The sequence below is a fragment of the Budorcas taxicolor genome, unplaced genomic scaffold (genome assembly GCF_023091745.1).
Source record: "Budorcas taxicolor isolate Tak-1 unplaced genomic scaffold, Takin1.1 scaffold364, whole genome shotgun sequence".
In the NCBI taxonomy this organism is placed as follows: domain Eukaryota; kingdom Metazoa; phylum Chordata; class Mammalia; order Artiodactyla; family Bovidae; genus Budorcas; species Budorcas taxicolor.
In genome coordinates, this window is record NW_026292194.1 from 55656 (window position 1) to 81406 (window position 25751).

Sequence of the window (25751 nt, forward strand, 5' to 3'; positions counted from 1 at the left end):
CACATGAGTTTGGGTGAACTCCAGGAGTTGGTGATGGATAGGGAGGCTTGACGTGCTGCAGTTCATGGGGTCACAGAGAGTCAGACACAACTGAGTGACTGAACTGAACTGAACTGAACCAAGGAAAAAAGATAATAAATTATTTTAAAAATTATAAATGAAAATGGGAACATTACAAGAAATATCAAGGATCATAAAAGACTACTATGAGCAGTTATAAGCCAACAAATTGGAGAATCTAGGAAAAATGGGCAATTCCTAGAAGCATACAATCTACCAAAAATGGATCTTGAAGAAATAGAAAATCTGAACAGAGCAATAATGAATAAGGAGGTGGAATCAATAATCAAAAACCTCCCAACAAAGAAATGTCCAAGACTGGACATTTCCATGACCTGGTATCACAAGTGAAATCTACCAAACATTTAAAGCCAATTCATCTCACTCTTTCAAAAAACTGAAGGGAAAAGAATGCTCTCAAACTCATTTTATGAGTCCAGCATTACCGTGATACCAAAACCAGATAAGGACACCGTAGGAAAACTATCAACCAATATGCCTGATGAATATAGATGCAAAAACTCTCAATAAAGTAGGGACAAACCAAATTCAGCAGCACTTTAAAAGATTATACACTGTATTTAAGTTGGATTCATTCCTAGAGTGCAAAAATGTTTCAATATATGCAAATCAGTGAATACAATACATTGCATTACTAAAATGAAATAAAAATCATATGATCATCACAGTAGATGCAGGGAAACCGCTGACAAAATTCAAATGATAGCTGTCAACAAACTGGGTATAGAGAGAATGGACGTCAACATAATAAAGGGCATATGTGACATTGCCAAAGCTAACATCATACTCAGTGATGAAAGGCTGAAAACAAGACAAGGGCTCCCACTCTCACCAGTTCTATTCAACATAGCACTGGAAAGCCTTGTCAGAGAAATTGGGCAAGAAAAGAAATAAAAGGCATCCAGATCAGAAAGGAGGGTGCAAAATTGTCTCTGTTTGCATGTGGCATGGTCTTACATATAGAAAAATCCTAAAGACTCCACCAGAAACCTTTTATAACTAATAAATTCAGGAAAGTTGTAGCATACAAATTCAACATACAGAAATCATTGTGTTTCCAAACACTTAACAATGAAGTATCTGGAAAATAAAGATAAAAATTCCATTTACAATGACATCAAAAACAATGAAATGTTTGAGGAATAAATTCAACTAAGAAGGTGAAAGATATGTACTCTGACACTGTAAGACATTGATGAAAGACACTGAATAAGACACAAGCAGATGGAAAGATATCCCATGGATTGGAAGAATTAATATTGCTAAAATGTGCATACAAAGCTATCTGTAGATTAAATGCAATCCTTGTGAAGATTCCAATGGTACTTTTTACAGAAATAGAAAAAAAAAATCCTGAAAGTCATATGGAACCAAAAAGATCCCTAATAACCAAAGCAGTCCTAAGTAAGAACAAATCTGGAGGCATCACATTTTAGGATTTCAAGTTAATATTACAAAGCTTTTGTAATCAAAAAACTATGGTACTGGCATTTAAAACAAACACATAGACCAATGGAACAGAATAGAGAGCCCAGAAATAAACCCACATGTGCAGTCAACTAATATTTGACTAATAAGGATACTCAATGGAGAAAAGATAGTCTTTTCAAAAAATTGTGTTGGGAAAACTGGATATTCACATGCAAAAGAGTTAAACTGGACCTCTATCTTACACAACTTAGACAAATTAATTTGAAATGGATTTAAGACTTAAATTTAAGACTTGCAACCCAGAGGAAGACATAGGGAAAAGGCTCCTTAACATTGGTGTTAGCAGTGACTTTTGGAAGTTCAACCAACAAAAGCAAAAATGAAACAGGTGAGACTAAATCAAAGTCTGATGCTTCTGTACAGCAAAAGTCATGATCAACCAAATGCAAAGGCAACCTAGGAATGAAAGAAAATATTTTCGAACCACATATCTGATCAAGAGTTAGTATCTAAGATGCACAAGAAACTCATATATACACCTCAATAGCAAAAAAAAACAAAAACAAAAAACACCAAATTATCCAGCAAAGGACCTGAACAAGCATTTTCTAAAAGAAGATAGTCAAGTTGCCAACAGGTATATGTAAAGATGCTCAACATCACTAATCATGGTAGAAATGCAAATAAAAAAACACAGTGAAATATCATCTCACACCTGTTGGATGGCTATTATCAAAAGACAAGAGATTAAAAAGTACTGGCAAGGATTTAGAGAAAATGAGACCCTTATGTACTGTTGGTGGGAATGTAAATTGGTGCAGCCACTATGGAAGAGAATATAAATGTTCCTCAAAAAAAGTAAAACTGGATCTACCATATGTTCTAGCAGTTCCGCTTTTGGGGTATGTATCTGAAGGAAATGAAATCACTGTGTTGAAAAGAAATCTCCACTGCCATGTTTACTGTAGCATTGTTTACAGGTGAATACATGTAAGCAACTTAAGTAGCCATCAACAGATTAATGTTTATCTTTCTTGTTTAAAGCATTGAATTTGCCCAGAGTTCTACCATATCAAGTCTTCCATATTACCATATTAACTGCACAGAATGTAACAAAATATACATTATTTTTCTGTTGAGCTTTTAACTCAGTTTACTCAAAGCATTCCATTATTAAAAAAGAGGCCAACTAGTATGTTTTGCTTGTCCTATTCGTTCAGGCCTTCAATATATTTTCCTTTTCTCTTATATAGTTCTTGAATTTGCCTAACTTTTCTCTTGATAATTCCTCAACTTATTCAGATAACTAGGATTTATATTGTTGCATGTAGATTCTCCTTCCTGTTTTTCTCCTTAACACCAGATCCCAATGTCTTCTTCACAAAATGTAGCTTACTGTTGAATGCAATAACAGTGCCATTGATTAACTTTGGAGATTTCATAAACTAGACACAAGAAAATAAATTCTTTCAAATATTTCAGTTTCACTAAACTGTCCTTTCAAATCTCTTGCACAACCTCTTTCAGTTATATGGGATCTATCACATTATAAAATATTACAAGAATTGAACTTTATCATTCTATTTCATATCTTCCAGTTTCTGTCCTACGTTTAAATTTGTTCATTGAAGAAGCTGCTGATAATAATGGTTGTCATACATGACAGAAAGCCAAGGTCCCTTAAACCATGGTACCTTTTAATGATGGTGGAATTAACTGTTTAAAATAGTTTGCAGATCCTTGGAGATCAAAGTGAGTGCCAACTCTTAAAAGGAGTACACGTACTCCTTTGATTGATCTATGGATTGGAATGGAAGTGATATATCTGTGAAGTAAAAACTGGGGCAAGATTCATATTTCAATCACTAAAGAAGCTCATTGTACTCTGCACAGTTGATGCAGTCTTACTTTTTCAGTTGATATTTTAGCATGGTTCACATAGGCCAAATATTTCTAGACTCGTTTTCTCATACTTTTGAGCTTGCGGTATTTCATAAAGGAAGTTGAAGAAGCTTCATGCATCCAAGGAGATGAAATACTTGTCAAGGTTTTGCCTAACCATTTCTGAGTCAGTGAATACAGCTGCAGTTTCTCCCATCGGTAAACAAGTGTTTGACTAAAGCACATCTCCTTCCCTGCAGGAGCTTCAGAGGGACATCGAGAAGCACAGCACGGGCGTGGCCTCTGTGCTCAACCTGTGCGAGGTCCTTCTCCATGACTGTGATGCTTGCGCTACAGACGCCGAGTGCGATTCCATCCAGCAGGCCACACGAAACCTGGACCGCCGATGGAGAAACATCTGTGCCATGTCCATGGAAAGGAGGCTCAAGTAAGTGGGGATGTGTACACAGCTGAAACAGGAAGGACAAAAAAATCAATAAATAAATTTATCCAGGGTATCTGCTGTTCACCATTTCCTTTTGGTTGCATTGTCCAAAGATAGCCTCAGTTTCCCAAACTTGTCATCTACGTTCAGCTGGAAACAGAAGTAGGTATAAAGATCACTTACAAATATAACAAGCCAAGTGACACCTGACCTAACAGTTTAAATATAATTAGAAAAATTAAAATATGCCTTTGCTGAACAAGTATTATGTTACATAATCCGTGGTGTGAAAAAAGTAACTTTCTTTCATTAAAAAGGAAATAATAAAACAAAAGGACTTCTCTTGGAGCCTTTTGAAATTCAAGGTGGTGAAAAATTAGTGATGTGTTAGAAAGTGACCACAATGACTTAAGGCACAGAATCTTCATGCTCTCTGGGGACCTCCTGAAAGCTGAATATTTGTCTTGCCATCATTGGTTGATTTTGATGAGGGTGACTTTGACGTTCAGTGAATTTTCAAACCTTAGTTTTAGTCCAGCGAACCTCAGGATGAGTGTGCACTGAGAGCAGAGAGTTACACTTTCAAACTTCCTTGCACATACCCAAAACAGTTCATACCATGTGCTTATCAGACTCAGTTTGACTCGTTCCAAACCCAGAGCTGCAGGACGTGTGTTTTAACACACACACACATACACACACACTCACACAGCTGTTTCATTTTAGCTCAAACAGTTGTTTCTTTTTCAGTCTGGGCAAATTTGGCTCAAGGCACAGTTAGTTATTGTTTGGCACAGCAGTTGCTTGTTTTGGGCACTCTTAATCCTGTTGCAGGCATCAGACAGGGCTCTGGAGTATAAACAGTCTCAAACAATCAGATTCTGTTCTTTCTGTCTCAGAATTGAAGAGACATGGCGATTGTGGCAGAAGTTTCTGGATGACTTTTCTCATTTTGAAGATTGGCTCAAGATCTCAGAAAGGACAGCTGCCTTTCCCAGCTCTTCCGGGGTGCTCTATACAGTTGCCAAGGAGGAACTAAAGAAATTTGAGGTGATTTTCAGTGCCAAATATTTCATCTTTATTTTGCTACGAGAGTAGCCAGCTGGTCTTCCGTGTCTCAAGACCCAAAGAAACTGTTTACCCACATATTATTTGTTCAGACAGCTAGGTGGTGATGACTTTCTGGTCATCTTTCTTATTACATCATGATAGGCAAAAAAGAGAAAGGAAGTTTTTACTTTAAAATTATCAAGAATTACAAATAAAGTAGTAATGAAGATAAACTTTTAGAAAACAGGAATCATGATTCCCCAAAAATGATCTTGGCATTCTTTTAAATTCACAGTTCCTTATAATCAAGCTTTTAAGACTCAAATATGATGCCATTCCATACTATAACAACTATAATATATGTGTGTGTGTGTGTGTGTGTGTGTGTGTGTTCAATATATTTTCTTGATTTTTTTTCACTTAACTGGAGTGTATGTGTATGTATACATATATATGTATATGTGTGTGTTCGTGTGTGTGTGTGTGTGTGTGTGTAAGTGCATGCCAAGTTGCTTTAGTCATGTCCAACTCTTTGCGACCCTATGGACTGTAGCCCACTAGTCTCCCCTTATCTTTTAATCATTGATAAATAAAATTGACTCCAGAATTGATCAAATATTTTAAATCATAAACCAACTGTAATTATGAATGAGGAACAGTGCCACTGAGTCACTAAGATTTTTCAAATTTATAGAGAAAAATAGCAGCAGTATAATCATATTCATCAAGAAAGCAATCATTCAGTAACCGATTCTAGTTCCTTGCCTGTATGGGCAGTCTCAAATCTGCTCTATCACTGTGATAGGATGAAACCCCAGTTCTCAATTGCCTCTCATTTCCACCAAGGACTGGTCCCTAAAGTTGACCATTTTTTAATTTGAAGTTTCTTTTCCAATCAATATCCATTGATTGGCAGTTGTGTTCTCATATATATTAACCGTGAACAGTTCCGATGCATGTTATCTTACAAAAATCATCCTTAGTTGCCAAGTCTGCCTCAAGCTCCCTGAGATATTTTAAAAAAAGATTAAAAAACCCAACCAAATTCAGCTAGATTCATTTTTACCTTGTAGTAGCAATTAACCAGGCTTTTTTTTTTTTTTTTTTTTTTTGAGGCCTGTTATAGTAAATGTGAAGTTTGGTTTTTGTTCTTGTGGGGTTTAAAATCTAAGAGTCATAGATGGGGAGCTACACAAAACTATACAAGTATTCAAATACTATGTGAAATAACTAAGAGTTATTCTGCTGTCTGAATATGGATCTATATATAACTATTTGACTATATCCCAGGGGGGAGAAATTCTTATCTTAAAGACTTTGCCTTAGTAAAATTCTAGTAAAAAGCCACAATAACCTGTGCAGTAGATTTCAGATTATCCTGGTGTGAACCAGTGCTAGTGGAAATATTCTGGTACTGCATCTTATTACTCACAGCTTCATAAAGGTTAAACCTTCTATAATCAGCTTCCACTACAAAGAAGATTATGTAAGATCTTTTATGATGCTATTTTAGACTCAAGACTTTATGACAAAGGTTAGCCATATAGTTAAGCTTATAATGCTATTTATATAACTAGCTATTCATATAAGCTGTATAAATATAGCATTATATATATATGCTATTTATATATATAAATGCTATTTATACAACTAGCTAGATATAATGATTGATTTTATTATTTATCTTTGTAGTTAATTTGCTTAAGAGAAAAATGAATTACAAAAATGAAATTTTGAGGGCGATTTTTGCCTGTTCAATTGCACAAACATTGGGGACAGCTCTAGGGGTGTTGGGGTCCGCATCTGTTATGACCACCTTCACCTCAGTAAGAAAATATATTCTGTGACTTCCAGTAATTGCAAAAGCTGAACTTCCCCTACTATTTCCTTTTCTAGGGAAATAATTTGAAGTTTTATAAAATAGATGGTTGGATTTACTCGGATGACGGCTCTTAAAATGACTCTCAGAAGGAAAGCCATCTCAGAGGCAGGAGTTTGGTAGCATGTAAACAGTGTGATGAGCCAAAGGAAGCAAAAGTTTGGGATTTCAATGAGTGCAGTTCAATTAGTCACAGAATTTTCTGTCCAATGCCAGAATAGAAGTCGGTCATAAATCACACACCTAAGTTTGAAATGTAAAAGCTTCATTTTATTTTGGCCAAATAACTCTTATTGCTAGGGCTAGGCTATATGGCAGAGAGAAAGAAGTATTTTACCTGCAGAAACTGTAAGGGGTGCATAGGGTAACCTCCCAAGTAGATAGACACTACTCTGTAATACTCTGTAAGGTGTCGCATCAGCTTTAAAACATTTCATACAAACCAAATCATTTGTGGGCACAGCAAAAATACAATAGAGCATGTTCAAAACTTTTTTCTTTGTAAGGTTACTTCTGTTTCACTAAGCTGTTGTTCTTAAAAATCAGTAATAGCTTGCATTTAGAAGACATTCTGCAAAAAGTAGTTTGTTTTTTTTTTAAGAGGACACCAGAATTGAGGCAATTTCTGGATTTCTTAGGAAATAATATATTTTATAAATAAAAGAAGCAGTTTTATGATAGATATTTTTTTCTAAGTATTGACGTCAGAAACTTGGAACATTTTAAACTCACGTTTCAGCATACATCCATATTTTTGTGGGCTTCCCTGGTGGCTCAGTAGTAAAGGACTCGCTTGCTAATGCAGGAACACAGGTTTAATCCGTGAGTTGGGAGGATCCGTGGGAGAAGGAAATGGCAACCCACTCCTATATTCGTGCCTGAGAAATCCCATGGACAGAGGCGCCTGGCAGACTATAGTCCATGAGGTCGCAGAAGTAGGACATGACTTAGTGACTAAGCAACAACATATTTTTATAATCAGTTCGCTTTATGGGAAAGTTCTTTTTAGGCTATTATTTTAAAAGCTGTATTACATATGTATATCGTGTGTGTTATACATGTGAGTGAGTGTGTGATAGTCGCTCAGTCGTGTCCAACTCTCTGTGACCCCATGGACTGAAGCCCACCAGGCTCCTCTGTCCATGGAATTTTCCAGGCAAGAATACTGGAGTGGGCTGCCATTTGTATATGTATATATAGCTATGTGTGTACATTTTATATGCATGTATCATGTGAATATGTGTATGTTCTACATGTATATGTACATATTCTATATGTGTGTCATATATGGATTTGTATATATACAAATATTTATTCCTGTTTGCCATTTTCTCTTGTATTTTTGTTTGATCAACTCCCTTTCTTAAGTCACAGGGGTAACATGAGTTTTCTTTAACAAGGGAAAGCTTACACTGGTTTCAAAGTGTCTTTTCCTGTTTGAGGGGAATGAAAGGTTGTTGCAGAATTACCCAAAGACCCCTGGATTCTTGGCCTCTGGAGGAGAAGATTTCAATCCGGGGCCAGAGACGAGGCTTGATCACTCAGAGCTTTTGTGTAATAAAGTTTTATTGAAGTATAAAGGAGATAGATAAAGCTTCTGACATAGACATCAGAAAGGGGTAGAAAGAGTACCCCTTTGCTTGTGTTAGCAATGGAGTTATATACTCTCCAGTGAATCCAAAGGATGTCTGGAGGTTGTAAAGACCTCACCAGACCTACTCCCACAATTTACATTTTAAGATAACAGGATTAGCCAGAAGGTTTGGTCCAGAGACTGTCCTCAGGCAGGATACATTATTGTTATATAATCCTAAGGAATGTAGAGGAAAAAAAGTCTGTCCTCTCTTCCTCCTTGAGAATTCCAGACCCCTCTCTCCTTGGGAACCCCTAGACTTCTTGTCAACCTGCCTAGGAAATGACTCTCTCAGGAAGAGTCAACCTCCTGTTCTGTCTGACTTCACGACAGGACGCCCAGACGCCCTTGCTGAGAGAACTCCTCAGACTTCCCCGGCTGATGTGCTTCTTTGTGGTCACAGGCTTTCCAGCGACAGGTCCATGAGAGCCTGACCCAGCTGGAGCTGATCAACAAGCAGTACCGCCGCCTGGCCAGAGAGAACCGCACAGACGCGGCCGGCAGCCTCAAACAGATGGTTCACAAAGGCAACCAGAGATGGGACAACCTGCAGAAGCGCGTCACCTCCATCCTGCGCAGACTCAAGGTCCATGCTGCGCCTCTTCTGTAGCTTAGAGGCCAGGAGGACAGAGTGGGGCATTTGAGTGCAGTGTTAGGACATAATCTCAATGACTTTGTAAGACTGGGATGACAAGACAGATATCTAGCATATGATTCATTTGGTAAAACATTGTGGTGTTCTCATTGCTCACTGAGGAAATGACTTCCCAGGAGGAGGCTGGAATTGGCGGTTCCGTCTCAGCATGTGTCTGTGGCTTTTTCACTTCTGTTCTTTTCTCTCCAGCATTTCATTGGCCAGCGGGAGGAGTTTGAGACGGCACGGGACAGCATTCTGGTGTGGCTGACGGAGATGGATCTGCAGCTCACCAACATTGAGCACTTCTCTGAGTGTGATGTTCAAGCTAAAATAAAGCAGCTCAAGGTAATAGAATGATAGTGATTTTTTTTTCAAATTGGTATGCAAAGAGTCTGAAGAGGAAATGTTTTATAGATACTTTCGTGAAGAGCATACTAAAAAACTGTTCTTTTTTGAAATTTTTATTTATTTTTTAATTGAAAGATAATTGCTTTACAGAATTTTGTTGTTTTATGCTAAATAGCAGCATGAATCAGCCATAGATATACATATGTCCCCTCCCTCTTGAACCTTCCTTCCAGCTCCCTTCCCACCCCACCCCTCTAGGTTGCTACAGAGCCCCTGTTTCAGTTCCCTGAGTCATACGGCAAATTCCCATTGGCTATGTATTTTACATATGAGAATCTTTGCTTTTTAAAAATGTAGATCTTCTTAACTGAGAAGAAATTCAGAAAAAAGAAAAATATTAAAAATGAAATAAAGAGCATTATCAGGAGATACAACTCCCCTTAACACATGCACTTTAAGTATGAACTCGATTTGCAAGGTTTTTTTGTTTGTTTTTGATGGTGGTTTTTTTGATTGGTTTCAAGCACTTTCAGATAGTTTGACTCCTATGATCCAGACCAGTTCAACTGTCTTATATTAGAACTTCATTCCACACAGACTGCTTTCGTAGGTGCCAAATTAATGTTTAAGTATATTTGGTATGTTTCATATATAATTCAAAGCCAGCGGTTAAACATTTTACTTCAGTTCAGTTCAGTCAGTCAGTCATGCTCAAAATTCTCCAAGCCAGGCTTCAGCAATACGTGAACAGTGAACTTCCAGATGTTCAAGCTGGTTTTAGAAAAAGCAGAGGAACCAGAGATCAAATTGCCAACATCTTCTGGATCTTGGAAAAAGCAAGAGAGTTCCAGAAAAACATTTATTTCTGCTTTATTGACTATGCCAAAGCCTTTGACTGTGTGGATCACAATAAACTGTGGAAAATTCTGAAAGAGATGGGAATACCAGACACCTGATCTGCCTCTTCAGAAATCTGTATGCAGGTCAGGAAGCAACAGTTAGAACTGGACATGGAACAACAGACTGGTTCCAAATAGGAAAAGAAGTGTGTCAAGGCTGTATATTGTCACCCTGCTTATTTAACTTCTATGCAGAGTACATCATGAGAAACGCTGGGCTGGAAGAAGCACAAGCTGGAATCAAGATTGCCAGGAGAAATATCAGTCACCTCAGATATGCAGATGACAGCACCCTTATGGCAGAAAGTGAAGAGGAACCAAAAAGCCTCTTGATGAAAGTGAAAGAGGAGAGTGAAAAAGTTGGCTTAAAGCTCAACATTCAGAAAATGAAGATCATGGTATCCGGTCCCATCACTTCATGGGAAATAGATGGGGAAACAGCGGAAACAGTGTCAGACTTTATTTTTGGGGGTTCCAAGTTCACTTTCATGCATTGGAGAAGGAAATGGCAACCTACTCCAGTGTTCTTGCCTGGAGAATCCCAGGGACAGGGGAGCCCGGTGGGCTGTCGTCTATGGGGTCGCACAGAGTCGGACACGACTGAAGTGACTTAGCAGCAGCAGCAGCAAGATCACTGCAGATGGTGATTGCAGCCATGAAATTAAAAGACGCTCACTCCTTGGAAGGAAAGTTATGACCAACCTAGATAACATATTAAAAAGCAGAGACATTACTTTGACAACAAAGGTCCGTCTAGTCAAGGCTATGGTTTTTCCAGTGGTCATGTATGGATCTGAGACTTGGACTGAGAAGAAAGCTGAGCACCGAAGAATTGATGCTTTTGAACTGTGGTGTTGGAGAAGACTCTTGAGAGTCCCTTGGACTGCAAGGGGATCTAACCAGTCCATCCTAAAGGATATCAGTCCTGGGTGTTCATTGGAAGGACTGATGCTGAGGCTGAAACTCCAATACGCTGGCCACCTCATGCAAAGAGTTGACTTACCGGAAAAGACCCTGATGCTGGGAGGGACTGGGGGCAGGAGGAGAAGAGGACGACAGAGGATGAGATGGCTGGATGGCATCACCGACTCAATGGACATGAGTTTGGGTAAATTTTGGGAGTTGGTGATGGACAGGGAGGCCTGGCGTGCTGTGATTCATGGAGTCTCAAAGAGTCGGACATGACTGAGCTACTGAATTGAACTGATTGATAGGACCAGATGCCGTGATCTTAGTTTTTTGAATGTTGAATTTTAAGCCAGCTTTTTCACTCTCCTCTTTCACTTTCACTAACCTGAAATATCAGTAACACCTCAGATACACTGATGATACCACCCTTATGGCAGAAAGTGAATAGGAACTAAAGAGCCACTTGATGAAAGTGAAAAAAGAGAGTGAAGCATTTTACCTGGCAAGGGATATATATTAGATATGAGGATTCCCTAAAAGGAAGATTGTTTAACATCTTGAATAATATGCAATGAAGCTTATGAAATTTTCAACCCAAGATAAGATAGGATACGTAGACTTTTTTTATAAGAATTGTCATGTTGCCTTGGAGAAGAAAATGGCAACCCACTCCAGTATTCTTGCCTGGAAAATCCCATGGACAGACGGGCCTGGTGGGCTCCAGTGCATGAGGTCACAAGAGTCGGATAGGACTTAGCAACTAAACCACCACTCATGGTGCCTGTGACTTTAAAGTTGTCATAATAAAACAAGGAAGTTACCTTTAATCCTGCTACTGCTAAGTCACTTCAGTCGTGTCCAACTCTGTGTGACCCCACAGACAGCAGCCCACCAGGCTCCCCCGTCCCTGGGATTCTCCAGGCAAGAATACTGGAGTGGGTTGCCATTTCCTTCTCCAGTGCATGAAAGTGAAAAGTGAAAGTAAAGTCGCTCAGTCGTATCTGACCCTCAGCACTAGATTCTTCGCTAGATTCTCAGAATAAAAAAATCACAAAATAGTCCCGGTAGTCTGACCAGCCTCTCCATCCTTCCCTGTCACCTCAACTCTCCCAAGTTGTTTCACAGATAAATACCTATTTAAAAGCTTCAGCAGGAAATTTCTACGAAGTGGTAGTTGAATCTTTTCTTTCTGGATTCTGGCAGGGTCATAGCATTTATAACCGCCCTCTTTCTCCCTTGGCAGTCTTTTTATTATTGGGCAATTTCAACTCTTCCAGAGTTTATTCTTGTGTTGAATTAAAATTTATCCCTTGAAACATGTTCCCTGAGGTTTAACTGTTTTGAGTCGTATAAAATAAGTCTATGGAATCCAGAATTACCTGTTTTTTCAAATAATTACACTTTTTCCTTCTTCTGTCCTGAAATAGTCAAATCCTCTGAGAAGAATTTGTGATAATTGTGATTTGGATGGTTTTTCTTACTCATGTTTGAAATTTTAGAAAACCTAAAATTTAAATATTGAGTAGAATTGTTTAAAATGCTAAATTAATTTCGGTGGCTCTCTATTGCTTGCCATTACTTTTCATCAGGGACAACCAGTGCTCTCAACTTTGTGATGGGTTTGAATGTTTTTTCCTATGATTCTCTTACCCACACTGTCCATGGTGGTAAATTTTATTAGGCAAAGGCGCCTCTCTGGTCATGGAATTCTAACAATTCCATTTCTGCTTCCTGTTCTTATTTCAAAATTTTATGTCTTACTTTAGAAAGTAATAGCCTCTTGGCTTGTCTTTGTCTATGGTAAACTTAATATCCCCTACATGGTTTTTCTTAATATGTATCTTAGAGTTACCTCATGTTTGTGTGAGTAATGAAAAATTAACATGAGCGGTGTGCTCCCTAGGCCTTCCAGCAGGAAATCGCGTTGAACCACAATAAGATCGAGCAGATAATCGCCCAAGGAGAACAGCTGATAGAAAAGAGTGAACCCTTGGATGCGGCCGTCATTGAGGAAGAGCTGGACGAGCTCCGACGTTACTGTCAGGAGGTCTTCGGGCGCGTGGACAGATACCATAAGAAACTGATGCGCCTGCCCGTACGTGACACTGTTTTTTCATGGTCATGAAATCTAAAGAGAATTAATAATGTGAGATCAAGTAGCATTGTTTAATGGGTACTGGGCTCTAGAGCCAGAGTGCTTGGCTTCCTGTGGCTTGCCTTCGTTTCCTTAATGCAAACCTGGCTTAGTAACTGTACCTACCTCATAGAAAAGATTGCTTTGGGCATGGAATGAGTTTATATGTATATGCATATAAACTGAACTGACATATATATATATACACATATACATATATATATACACATACACATACATGCATTTAAAGAGCTTAGAAGAGTACTTGGCACATATCTTCCGTGGAAGATCAAGAAGCTTCTAGAGGAAACAAGGGGGTAAAGGTGAGCAGTGTTAAACAGTGGCTCAATTGATGTCGTTATTTAGCTGAATTTATCTTTCTTTTCCCTAATCGCTACCACAATCATAGCTCATTGTCAAGATGTTATTATTAGAATATTTGTCATCTTCTGTGATAAAGTGTATTTTCTATCTGGAATATAAGGTGGAAAAGGACCAGGGTTTTATGTAAAAGACTAGGGTTTTATCCGTGATTCCCTTTGGCTCCTGACCTGTGCCATTCAGTACTTACTGTGTTGCACGTTAGGTACTAAGTTATCTTTATTTACAGTCTATCCTATTTAATCTTCTGTCAAGTTGTTGATGTAGGCCTTAATATTATCTCCATTTTACCAGCGATAAAACTGAGAATTTGCTAGATTCACATATAAGGCATTTTGAAAAGTGCTCAGAAGATACTTATTTATTATTCGATGATAGGAAGTTTAAAATTAACCCTACCAAGACAGGGATGTGGTCCAACCTGGCTTGGGTGCTGGAGGCTGATGAGAGGCAGAGCACAGAGTGGGGAGGGGAGCCGTTGACCGCTGCAGTAACAGGGCTGTCTTCGCCGCGTTTCTAGCTCCCAGATGATGAGCACGACCTCTCTGACCGGGAGCTGGAACTGGATGAGGCTGGAGCTCTGTCGGACCTCCACTGGCGGGACACCACGGACGGCGTGCTCTCCCCGCAGCCTTCCTCCAACCCCTCCCTCTCACTCGCCCAGCCCCTCCGGAGCGAGAGGTCTGGACGAGACACCCCCGCCAGTGTGGACTCGATCCCCCTGGAATGGGACCATGACTATGACCTCAGCCGTGACCTGGAGTCCGCCGTGTCCAGAACTCTGCCATCTGAGGGCGAAGAGGGCCCAGAAGATAAAGATTTCTACCTCAGGGGAGCTGTTGGCTTATCAGGTAGGAAAGAGCTCCTCCTACGTGTATGCTAGCTTGAGAGAAAATACGAAGGAATGGATACTGTCCTGAAAACCCATAGGCTAAGCAGAATCATCTTCCTTCTCCCAGCAGGGGAACTTGTACTCAATTGGATATTAACATGATTCACAAATGCAAAATTGATATGACCACTGATTTATCCCACATATGCTTATATTCTTACTATATGGCTGGCACTTTATAAGTACTGGAAATACACAGTTCCTTTTCTTTTCAAAGAGCTTACATTCTAGGGTGGTAGTGTGGTAGTGTGGAGATGGTTTATTCGCCAAGTCATGTCCAACTCTTTTTGATCCCACGGACTGGAGCCCACAAGACTCCTGTGTCCATGGGATTCTCCAGGCAAGAATACTGGAGTGGGTTGCCATTTCCTACTCCAGGGGATCTTCCCAATCCAGGGGTCAAATCTATTTGCATCCCCTATTGCCGGCAAATTCTTTACTTCTGAGCTAGCAAGGAAGCCCTAACACTCTAGGGTGGAACACAGACAAATAAGAAACACTTGTGTGAAACATTTAGTGCTGGAGTAGCAGGGTACAGACGGTGATGTGAAAACAGAGCCCAGGGGTGGCTGAGCCGGAGCTTTGGGGAAAGGCTTTAGAGGAGAGACCTGTGCTGAGACCTGCAGGGTGAGTAGAAGTCAGTCAGGAGGATGTGACGGTGTCCAGAGGAGAGGACAGCCATCAGCCTCAGCACCTTCGGTCACCTGGAGTTTGTCTAGAATGACAGGGCTGCAGCTTGAGAGGTGGAGAGTGAGCAAAGAGGAGATGGAAAGGCGAACCAGGGCCTGGTCATACAGCAACCTGTTTATCATGAAAAGCAGTTTTACCGTGAAGACCCTGGACAGTCACAGCAGGGCTCTAAGGAGGGAGGCAATGGGATCTGATGTCTGTTTTCAAAGAACCTGTCTCAACAATATCTAGAGAAGGGCACATTGAAAAAAAGGCCAGATGGAATCACTTTACAGTCCAGGACGCAGACGTGGTGATGGCCTGAACTAAGGAAGCAGTGCTGGGAATAGATGAAAGAGCTGTGAGAAATCATGAGACGGCTCCCGCATGACTGATGGCTGATTGGATTGCAGTTGAAGTGATTTTTTCTGGTGTGAGCATCTTGGTAAAAGATGCAGGTGGTCCTAGGCTCTGAGGACCATGAGTAGGAGAGAATGTTCTTGGTGGCTGTGGAGCCACGGGGTCAGGGCAGTGAGAGAGCGGGAGGCAGTGAGTTCCTCTGTGCATGTCCTGAACTTGAGATGCTGAGGCCTAGCCCACAGGAAAAAGCCAACAGCGGATGACTGCACGGGTCAGGAAACAGAAATGTGGATTAGATAGTTATCCACATGTCAGTGGTCCACAAGGAAAGGAAGGAGACCACACAGGAAGAGTGTACAAAGGGAAACAAGACATATGAAACCTCAGGAAGCACGTACAGTGAAGGGGTGGACAGAGAAAGAGGAGCATTTTAAGAAAGGTGAGTCTAAATAGAATAAATAACCAGAGGCCAATTTGTAGCCCTTATAAACGCACCTCACACATTTCCTAAAAGACAGTTTCTGCTTTTTCTTTGTGTGATGGTTCACATTTGGATTCCCAAGGGGCTGACACTGTACAGAAAGAAATGATTTCTCTCATTTTATTTTGTTTTTACAGTGCAGCCTAATAGCTAAGCATTTTGCATCTAAAGCAGAAATACTCAATATGCAGTCCCTCAGCCACACGTGACAGCTGAGCACTGAAATGCGACTGTGCAGATGGGTACTTGCTGCGTCCAGTGCACTTACATAAACACACAGAATTCAAAGGCTTAGCACAGAGCAAGTGTGTCAGATATTGATAATAGTACTTTTGTTGATTACATGTTATACATGAGACTCATTGATTTAGTAAAATTAAGTATTGAATTTATTTTCATCCCTTGACTTGTCACTGTGGCCCTTAGACTCTTTAAAACAATGTATGCCATTTCTGTTGGACAGCACCGCTCTAGAACCTGTATGGATTGCAATTCCAGATATGCCACTACTAGCTGTTGAAACTTGAATGAGTAACAATTCCCCTGGGCCTCAGTTTTTTTCATCAATAAAATGAGAATAACACTTCCACACACCCTGTAGGGTTTCTGTGAGGATAAACGAGTGCCCAGAACATCGCCTGGCTCATAAAACACTCTCCATCAATGAGAGCCTTTATTATGATTTATTTCAGGAACCCTTTGGTGGTCGGACTCAGACTTCTCTGTATGTTCAAGAATTATCGGCCCAGAATGATTAATTTCCTTTTTTCCCTCTAGGAAAGTTATTTTCTTGCCATCAGGGGATCCAGATTTCCAGACCTTAGCTGTCAACTTAGACTGTGCTCTTTTTGCAGATGTAGTGATCCCTGAAAGTCCCGAGGCCTATGTTAAACTCACAGAAAGTGCAATCAGAAATTCCTCTGGTAGGCACCAAAGCCAAAGCAGACCTCCCCTGCTCACCTGTAACCAGCCTTCTCCTCTCCGAGCACCTTTACCTGCCCTCTCACAGCTCTGTGCCACAAGCATGTTAAGGCAGAACCTTCTTCTCTGACTGCCGTCTCAGAAACAGAAACCCAAACCACTTGGTTGATCCACACCAAGAGTAAAACTTCAGTGAAAGTGAAAATGTTGGTCGCTCAGTCATGTCCCACTCTTTGTGACCCCGTGGCCTAGAGCCCGCGAGGCTCCTCTGTCCACAGAATTCTCCAGGCAAGAATACAGGAGTGGGTAGCCATTCCCTCCTCCGGGGGATCTTCCCTGGGTCTTCCCAGGGATCAAACCTGGGTCTCCCACATTGCAGACAGATTCTTTACTGCCTGAGCCACCAGGGAAGCCCATAGCTTCAGTAAGCAAGTGCAATAAAACAACCATTCAACTTGCGAAATGGTAGTCACTCTCAGTAAGCATGAACTATGATGCCCATTAATGGCAGAAAATAGGAGATGGAAACACTAGTCTTGGCACTGGTGCTGTAGCTCCCTGCTTGGTTGTAACAGCTCTGACTTTATGACTTCAAGGAGGAATTGCAGACCCACCACTGGCTGGGGAGTCAGGGCTCAGGGATTCTGTCCCCAGTTCCCTAGCTTCTAGGTGGGACTCCAGGCCCATTGTATCTTCCTGATCTCTGGGGGCCCATAAAAGACAAAGGGTGAATCAGGTATTCAGCTCCAAACAATTAGGCTCTCGCTGTAGACAAACTGTAGTTCAGAGTCTGTACTCTGGAGGACAATGGAGAGAACAGGGCTGGACCCTGGTGACAGGATGTTGACTCGTGAGATGATTAGTTTACACTTACATTTCTGCAGAAAAGCAAAAGGATGGGAAATAAAGTCTCATTACTATACTGGTGACTACCTGAGTGGTTCCCAGTGAGAGACTTCTTCCAGGTGCATTTAGGCCTTCTTTCCAGAAGAGAATTAATAAAGCTTACTAACATTTACTCTGCTTTCACCCTGTGCTAGCTTCACTCTGACGATCATATTCTTGTTGAGTTCAAAGACTGTACCGCACACACACACACACAAATTTCCAAAACAACGTCACGTCTCTCAAAGGAGGTAAGCCAGGAGTTCTAAGCTCTGAGTGAGAGCGCACCTGGATGGAAATGCTACAGTTTTCGCTTTCTCCTGATTTTGTGTCAAGTTTCAGACAAAAGGAAGTCATTCCTAGCGTGGCTCCTCCACACATACCTTTCCTCGGCTCACGTGAAGTCTTGCCTTAGGTGGAGGATGCAGCCACCTGGGGCTGCAGGGGCACCATCTTCTACTGAGATGCAGAAAGGAAAATAAGATGGTGTGACTTTCTGTTTGATAAGTGACTGCAGAGAGAGCCTGAGACCTAACTGACTCCCAGTTATTGGGCAGCAGAAGGGACCACCTGCGGTTTCGAGAATGGCCCTCCCCAACTCACAGCGTGCAGATTTAGGAGGAAGCAGACCCACAGGCTGTGAGAACCTACTGTGTGGCCCCTGGGGCAGCGCCCAGTCAGCTCGGACTCCTGGTCAAGCACATTCATCAGTCTAGTCATTTGAACTCCTAACCCACCAGCATGTCAGTACTAAATGTGCCTTACGACCACCCACACACCTGCCATCTCTCTGCTGCCCTGCCTGTAGCATTTCTTAACCATCCCCTCAAATGTCAAGCTTATCGAGATTCTCATGATTGGCGCTGCAGGGGACCCTGGTGCCTTGGAGTCACAGATCCGACAGCTGGGCAAAGCCTTGGATGACAGCCACTTTCAGATGCAGCAAACGGAGAATATCATCCATAGCAAAACGCCCACAGGACCAGAGCTAGACTCTGGCTACAGAGGCTACGTGAGTATCCGGGCCCTTCTTGATCCTCACACATACCTGGTGATCACAGCTGTGTGACAAAGAGCCATCTGTTTGTGGCATGAGGTCTGTGTCCGCTCTCCACATACCAAGCTGCCCTTGAACTCATAGGTGTGTGTGTGCAAAACAAAGCCCTGTTACCAGGTTACCTTTGGTGCAAAAGTGGTCTGTGCTCAGACCCCTGATCTACCTTAAGAACCAGCCTGTTCCTTTACACCGAGAGCTGAAAGTGAAAGTGTTAGTCAGTCAGTCAGTCAGTCGTGTCAGACTCTTTTTTTGACCCTGTGAACTGTAGCCCGCCAGGCTCCTCTGTCCATGGGATTCTCCAGGCAAGAATACTGGAGTGGGTAGCCATTCCCTTTTTTAGGGGATCTTCCTGATCCAGGGGATCGAATCCGGATCTCTTGTGAAATCTTTTCACAGATTGCTTTGGCCCCGGAAGGTGATTAGGCATTCTTTCAAATTCAGTTAATGATTTTCGGACCAAGGTTATGCTCGGAGCAGCAGATTTCAGCTGGTATATTGCTAACATGGAATGGGCTTAGTTCTTTTCCTGGGTGTCTTTCGAGTCACTTGATGATCCTGGGACTTTTTAATTCTCTTGTTTGTTCTCTCATTCTGGGGAAAACAATTTTGACCAAGGAGATTTGGAGAGAAGATGGCAAGAGATTGTGTGTATTACCAGTTCCATTTTTGAAGCTTTTTGTAAAGTATGTAATAGCTTTACTCTGCTCAAGTTACTGACAGAATAACTTCCCAGAGAAATACTCAGAGAATTACCTGTTTTCTTATGCATACTTAAGCAAGAAGATTTGAAAGTGAATCTCTTCAAGGCCTTCTGTCATGTCTTTTCACACCCAAAAGACTGCCTTGTAAAAGGAAGGAAAAATTAATTTCCCTAAGCCTAATGACAATTCACACGTACTGCTTTTTTGAAACCAGGGGAGAGAACCTTTTATGTTGACGTTAACATCCTCACAGTCAAAGAAGAGTAATTAATTAATCATGAGTTTACTTCCTGTTCAATTTGGCCTCTTATCCTGACTTCTATTATAGTGAAATCTCCTTTTTAAAAATATAATACAGTTTCACAATGAGTGTGCTGAAATCACTGAGATTATACTTAACACCAATCAAAAGCAATCAAAGTAACTTAATAGCAACGTGATTTGGTAAAGGCTTTGAAAGAAAGCGTTATGATCAGTGTAGCAGGCGTGCCTTGAAGTGATTTGTTCCTTTAGTCTTTGAATATGTGCATGATATTAAATATGGAGTTGGAAGCTTTTCTTTTGATGTCAAAATTTATTCCCTTAGTATCCATTAAGCATTGCTTAGATTTTCTCATGAAACAGCTGGTGTTAATATTGTTTTATTCTTTTAAGCATTTTAATTACTTAATGCAAATAGATGCCCCTGTGAGATTTGTGGTAATATCACTGTTCCCACACTTCAGTTTAAGAAAAAGGGAGCAGCTTGCCAAAGACAATATGTTATATTGCCAGCTGGGGGCTCTGAGTGTTAGATCCCAGATCGATTTAGTCTGTTTTGATTCATAAATTTTAAAAGAAATTGGGAGGACTTGTGCAAAACCATGTGTGCCAAGTGTATCTTCAAGGCATCGCTTTGTGTAAATATGAATGAGTCACATGTTTTAGAAGCATGTTTTTGAACTTGACTTTGTTTCCAGCAGAGCAGCTTACTCTCTTTTTCTTTTTTTTTTTTTTTTTGGCTCTGCGGGGTCTTCATTGCTGCAGAGCCTTTTCTCTAGTTGTGGTGAACGGGGCTACTCTGTAGTTGGGGTGCAAGGGTTTCTCATTGCCGTGGCTTCTCTCGTGGAGTACAGACTCTAGAGCTGTAGACTCCGGGATCCTCCCAGACCAGAGATGAAACCCATGTCTCCTGAATCGGCAGGCAGATTCTTTACCACTGAGCCATCAGGGAAGCTAAGAGCAGCTTACTCTTTACAGAGAGGCAGCACTTAGCCACTGTCCTTTTTGAGGAACTCCAAAGATATTTTCCCCAGGATCTCTTGCACTCATGACAGCTTGAGACTTTTGTGACAAGGGAGCCTCTTTTCTGTGTCTAAACAGATGAAACTGCTGGGTGAATGCAGCGGCAGCATAGACTCGGTGAAAAGACTGGAACACAAGCTGACCGAGGAAGAGGACCATTTTCCTGGCTTTGTTAACTTGAATAGCACTGAAACCCAAACAGCTGGTGAGTGAGTTGTGCTCTATTCAGGACAGAGTGAAATAAAAGATCTCAGAACGCTTTGATGCCTCTGAGTTCCACTGTGTTGCTTACCTCAATCTATACAATTCTGTCCTGAGAACTTTCCTCCAGGTTACAAGGATCTCTGGGGACAGAACAAGAAGGTGAAAAGTATCACAGTGGTTTTTCCCCATGTCCCATTTATTTTGAAGCATCATCTTTGAATCACTAGTCAGGAATCTTCTATATACATGCCCAGTGGTCTCAGAGGTCTATTGCAGAAAGAAACTAAGAACTGAAAGTTATCTTCACCAGCTTTATTGTTGTTGTTGTTTTTAATATTTCTGTATGTATTTATTTTGGCTGCCCCAGGTCTTAGCTGCAGCATGCAGGATCTAGTTCCCTGACCAGGGATCGAACTCAGGCCACCCTGCACTGGGAGCAGGGAGTCCTAGCCACTAGACCACCAGGGAAGTCCCGATGTTCACTCACTTTAATGCTATCCCTTCATAAATCTCTTTACAGTGTTAAATCTTACGTAGCTTATTTTTTCTTCCCCATCATTGTTAAAAATTCAGATAGGAAAAATACAGCCACTGTACTGTTACTTACAGCTGACAGCAATAGGAATGCCCAGTGGCGTTACTTTCTTTTCTGTTTTAGAGTTAGCTCCCGTCGGTTTCAAGCATTTCCTAAACATTCCGCATGGAGGAAAACCCCTCACTCTCATGTGCGTGTCCTGTCTTGCCAGGTGTGATTGACCGCTGGGAACTCATCCAGGCAGAGGCCCTGAGCAAGGAGCTGAGGATGAAACAGAAGCCCCAGAGGAGGCAGCAGTTGGACTCTGATCTGAATAGCGTTCTGACCTGGCTGCGGGAGACGGAGGGCGACCTGGAACAGCTTCAGCGCCTGCAGCTCAGCACCGACATCCAGTCCATCGCGCTCCAAATCCAGAAGCTGAAGGTAGCTAGCTGCCCTCAGCCTTTCCCATGGCGCCAGACAGAAAGCGGCCCCGTGGAATGCCCAGTCAGATGAAAAAAACCAGCCCTGGCTGTTACACACTCACATAGCAGTGGGCCAGTGGTTGGTGGAAATGGACACGAATGTTTCCCCAGCCATCCCGAGTCAGAGTGTTCCTAGGAAGGCTTGGAAGGGTTAAGAGCTGGATTTAATTGCAGAATCAGCCCCATAAAAATGTGTGTGTGTCTTAGTTGCTCAGTCACATCCAACTCTTTGAGACCTCATGGGCTGTAGCCCACAGGCTCCTCTGTCTGTGGAATTTTCCAGGAAAGAATACTGGAGTGGGTGGGTAGCCATTCCCTTCTCCAGGGGATTGTCCCGACCCAGGGATCCAATGCGTGTCTCCTGCATTGCAGGCGGATTCTTTACCATCTGAGCCACCAGGGAAGCCCCTCATGAAAATAATTATGATTTAATGACCCGTTAAAATTGCGTAAAACCTCCAGGTACCTCTGGGACCTAGTTAACCTCTTTTAAGGCAAACACAGCTATGGCCAGGGTCCTGCAAGTCTTATCTAGAGCTGGAGAGGAAGCCTCTCCTAGATGGTATACATGTGAGTTTGTGGAGACCTAAGGAAGCCACTTGTCCTCTTGGAATCAGCAGAACTTCTGAACTAGATTATGATAGTGGCAGAAGCAATTTTCAGTGTAATGAATCCAACTAAACAAAACCTGTGGAGTAATCCTGCTAAAACACCTGACATTTCTATTTGATTTTGACCTTGTTGGGTGTAGTACAGAAGATAACCTTCTCTAACACCCTCTCTAGATCTTAAAAATCCTCCTCAGCCCAGCTATTGAGATGCATGTGTGGAGACTTTTGTAAGCATACTATGGATGGAGAGCTCAGTGTCTTCTTAATAGCTCTCTTGGTCCTGCCTTTTTGTCTGGAGAACGTCAAGCTGTGCTCTTCCTCAGATGTAGCTACTGGGCCCTCTAGTCTCAAGGATTAAGCAAAGCACACTGCCTTTGTGTCTCCCTGGTTTCTGTGTGTGCTGGTTTTCTTTGGGGCTGATGTTTTTCTGCCTTGTTTTAGCTGTTATTTCGTTTTAAATTTTCAAACAGTGAAATGAGTCTTCCCGACCACTGCTCAGACTTCTTATAGAGTAGTCTCTGTACCAGCTCCATCAATTTCAAGATGAAGCATCAGATGGGAGATGCAATTTGTATTCTCTGGATTATGTTTTTTTTTTTAAGAGTGCTTAAATTTCTTGAGTGTCTCTCCAGGAAAATGTAAGGCAGTGTTGCATTATAATCAGTTCCTTAAAAGGTTGATGAAGCAAACACTGGCCAGAATCTGAGGCCTAAGTGAGATCAGAGTGGAAAAATTGAGACCTTGAAAGTCTCCCTACGTGATAAGAAAAAGCCACCCTGTTATGCATCCCTCCTCTATCTTTCCTGTCTGTTTTCTGAGGATAAATATGTGGAATAACCTAGTACTTTCTACAATATTTGTGGATTTGTATGCTGTTTCTGTGGTTGACTCTATATCATGGCATGTTAAGAATCCACTTAAAAGTGAAAATTAAGACAAGTTGGAAACATAACAAATGGTGAGAATTATACGAAAATGTAGCCTGGGTAGATGTGATCTATAGGGTCACTGACTACCTTGATCTGGGAACATTTAAACAGTACCAAGATATTCAGTGATTAATGTATAACCTTGTACTCAAGTTCTTGAAATTTAGTTCTAGATTTTGGGGAAATACACACAGTAACACATCAGTCACCCATTTGTTTTTGTTTTGTTTTTTGTGAAACCAAGCTAAATTTGTTAGTAGATGAAATACTATTTATTCTCTTTATCATCTCAAAAAATCTGGCCTGTGGCAAAGGCAGTGTTCTCAGGCTGTGGACCACTGACTGTCGGTGCCTGTGAAGTCAGAACAGCTGGAGGCCAGGGCCTAGGAATCTGCTTTCTTACCAAGCGGCACATTTCATACCTATGCGCACAACGTTGAGCAGCGTTGTTTTCAGCAGCTAAGTCATGTCTGCTTCTTTGCAGAAGCAGACCCCATGGACTGCAGCACGCCAGGCTTCCCTGTCCTCACTATTTCCCAGAGTTTGCTCAAACTCATGTCCATTGAGTCTATGATGCCATCCAGCCATCTCATCCTCTGTCACCCTCTTCTCCTCTTGCCCTCAATCCTTCTCAGTCTTTTCCAGTGAGTTGGCTCTTAGCATCAGGTGGCCAGAGTATTGGAGCTTCAACTTCAGCATCAGTCCTTTCAATGAATATTCAGGGTTGATTTCTTTTAGGATTAACTGGTTTGATCTCCTTGCAGTCCAAGGGACTCTCAAGAGTCTTCTCCAGTACCACAATTCAAAAGCATCAGTTCTTTAGCACTCAGACTTCTTTATAGTTCAACTCTCACATCCATACTGGACTACTGGAAAAACCATAGCTTTGACTAGATGGACCTTTGTTGGCAAAGTGATATCTCTGCTTTTTAATATGTTGTCTAGGTTTGCTATAGCTTTCCTTCCAAGGAGCAAATGTCTTTTAATTTCATGGCTGCAGTCACTGTCCACAGTGATATTCGAGCCCAGTGAGTAGCATTAGTCTACTGAAGTGGAATTTGTACGCTGGAACTAAGAGCACATTTCCTGCTGCTCAGAACTGTTGGACGATGCTGTGTTTGGTTTGTTTTGGTTGGTTTGTTGTTGGACTCCCATGATAGGGGCTAAGTTCATCGTACTCTTTAGTTCACTGCCCAGGATCATCTTTGCTTCCTGCAAAGTTCCTTTTTTTATTTATCTATCCCTTTTCTCCCACTGTTTCTTAATCCCCATTCCTCAAACCCATAGCAACCATTCCAAAATTTTAATCTTCTTTTTTCACATGTATTCCTGAAAAATGTGGATTCGTGTGTGCACAATGTACTTTAAATTGCCTAAGTGCTGTTCTCTAACCTATAGCAATCTGTTTATGACTCTTTCACTTACAACTATATCTTCTTAAGACCCATTTATGTCAGTAAGTCTATATCTGATCCAGTTCTTTTAGCTCCAGTGTGTTCCCCAGTGGTGTATACCTTAGCCATTTTGCTAAGGCCAGTGTTAATTAATGGATCTTTTGAATTTGGGTGAAGCATTTCCAGAGGTCTCAGACTACATCTCTTTAACGTTTTTATTGTTGTTTTCCGTGTTTGATTGTTCTCCTTTCTCTTTGCAGGAGCTCCAGAAAGCTGTGGACCAGCGCAAAGCCATCATCCTCTCCATCCATCTGTGCAGCTCCGAGTTCACTCAGACTGGCCAGGAGGAGAGCCAGGATCTTCAGGATCGCTTGTCCCAGATGAACGGGCGGTGGGACCGCGTGTGCTCCCTGCTGGAGGAGTGGCGGGGTCTTCTCCAGGATGCACTCATGCAATGCCAGGTCTGTGGGGCTTTGGGCAGGCCACGTTCCAGAATCCAATATTTCCAGTGCAGCTGAGTCTGTGACTCAATTTATCAAGATCACTAGAGGGATGCAGTTACTTCCCAAAGTCAGTATTCATGTGAGATAACTTTGTGCCCAGTTTTCATTTTACTGGAGAATGTGTCCATATGACCCAGAGTTGAAAAACCCCAT

General features: G+C 41.5%; 1 protein-coding gene across 3 annotated transcripts in view; it reads left to right on the plus strand.

Annotated features, from left to right (window-relative positions):
• LOC128071343 (nesprin-1-like) overlaps positions 1-25751 on the plus strand; it is a 94691-nt gene that overhangs the window by 51976 nt on the left and 16964 nt on the right. For 2 of the 3 annotated variants that reach the window (XM_052664219.1, XM_052664221.1), the window contains 10 exons: positions 3654-3841; positions 4738-4888; positions 8804-8986; positions 9245-9382; positions 13097-13288; positions 14229-14559; positions 18786-18928; positions 21037-21163; positions 21909-22120; positions 25356-25556. In XM_052664219.1, the coding sequence (XP_052520179.1) occupies positions 3654-3841; positions 4738-4888; positions 8804-8986; positions 9245-9382; positions 13097-13288; positions 14229-14559; positions 18786-18928; positions 21037-21163; positions 21909-22120; positions 25356-25556 (1866 nt within the window). Of the gene's footprint in view, positions 1-3653; positions 3842-4737; positions 4889-8803; positions 8987-9244; positions 9383-13096; positions 13289-14228; positions 14560-16964; positions 17034-18785; positions 18929-21036; positions 21164-21908; positions 22121-25355; positions 25557-25751 lie in introns of all 3 variants that reach the window. The other variant, XM_052664220.1, reaches the window with a different exon arrangement.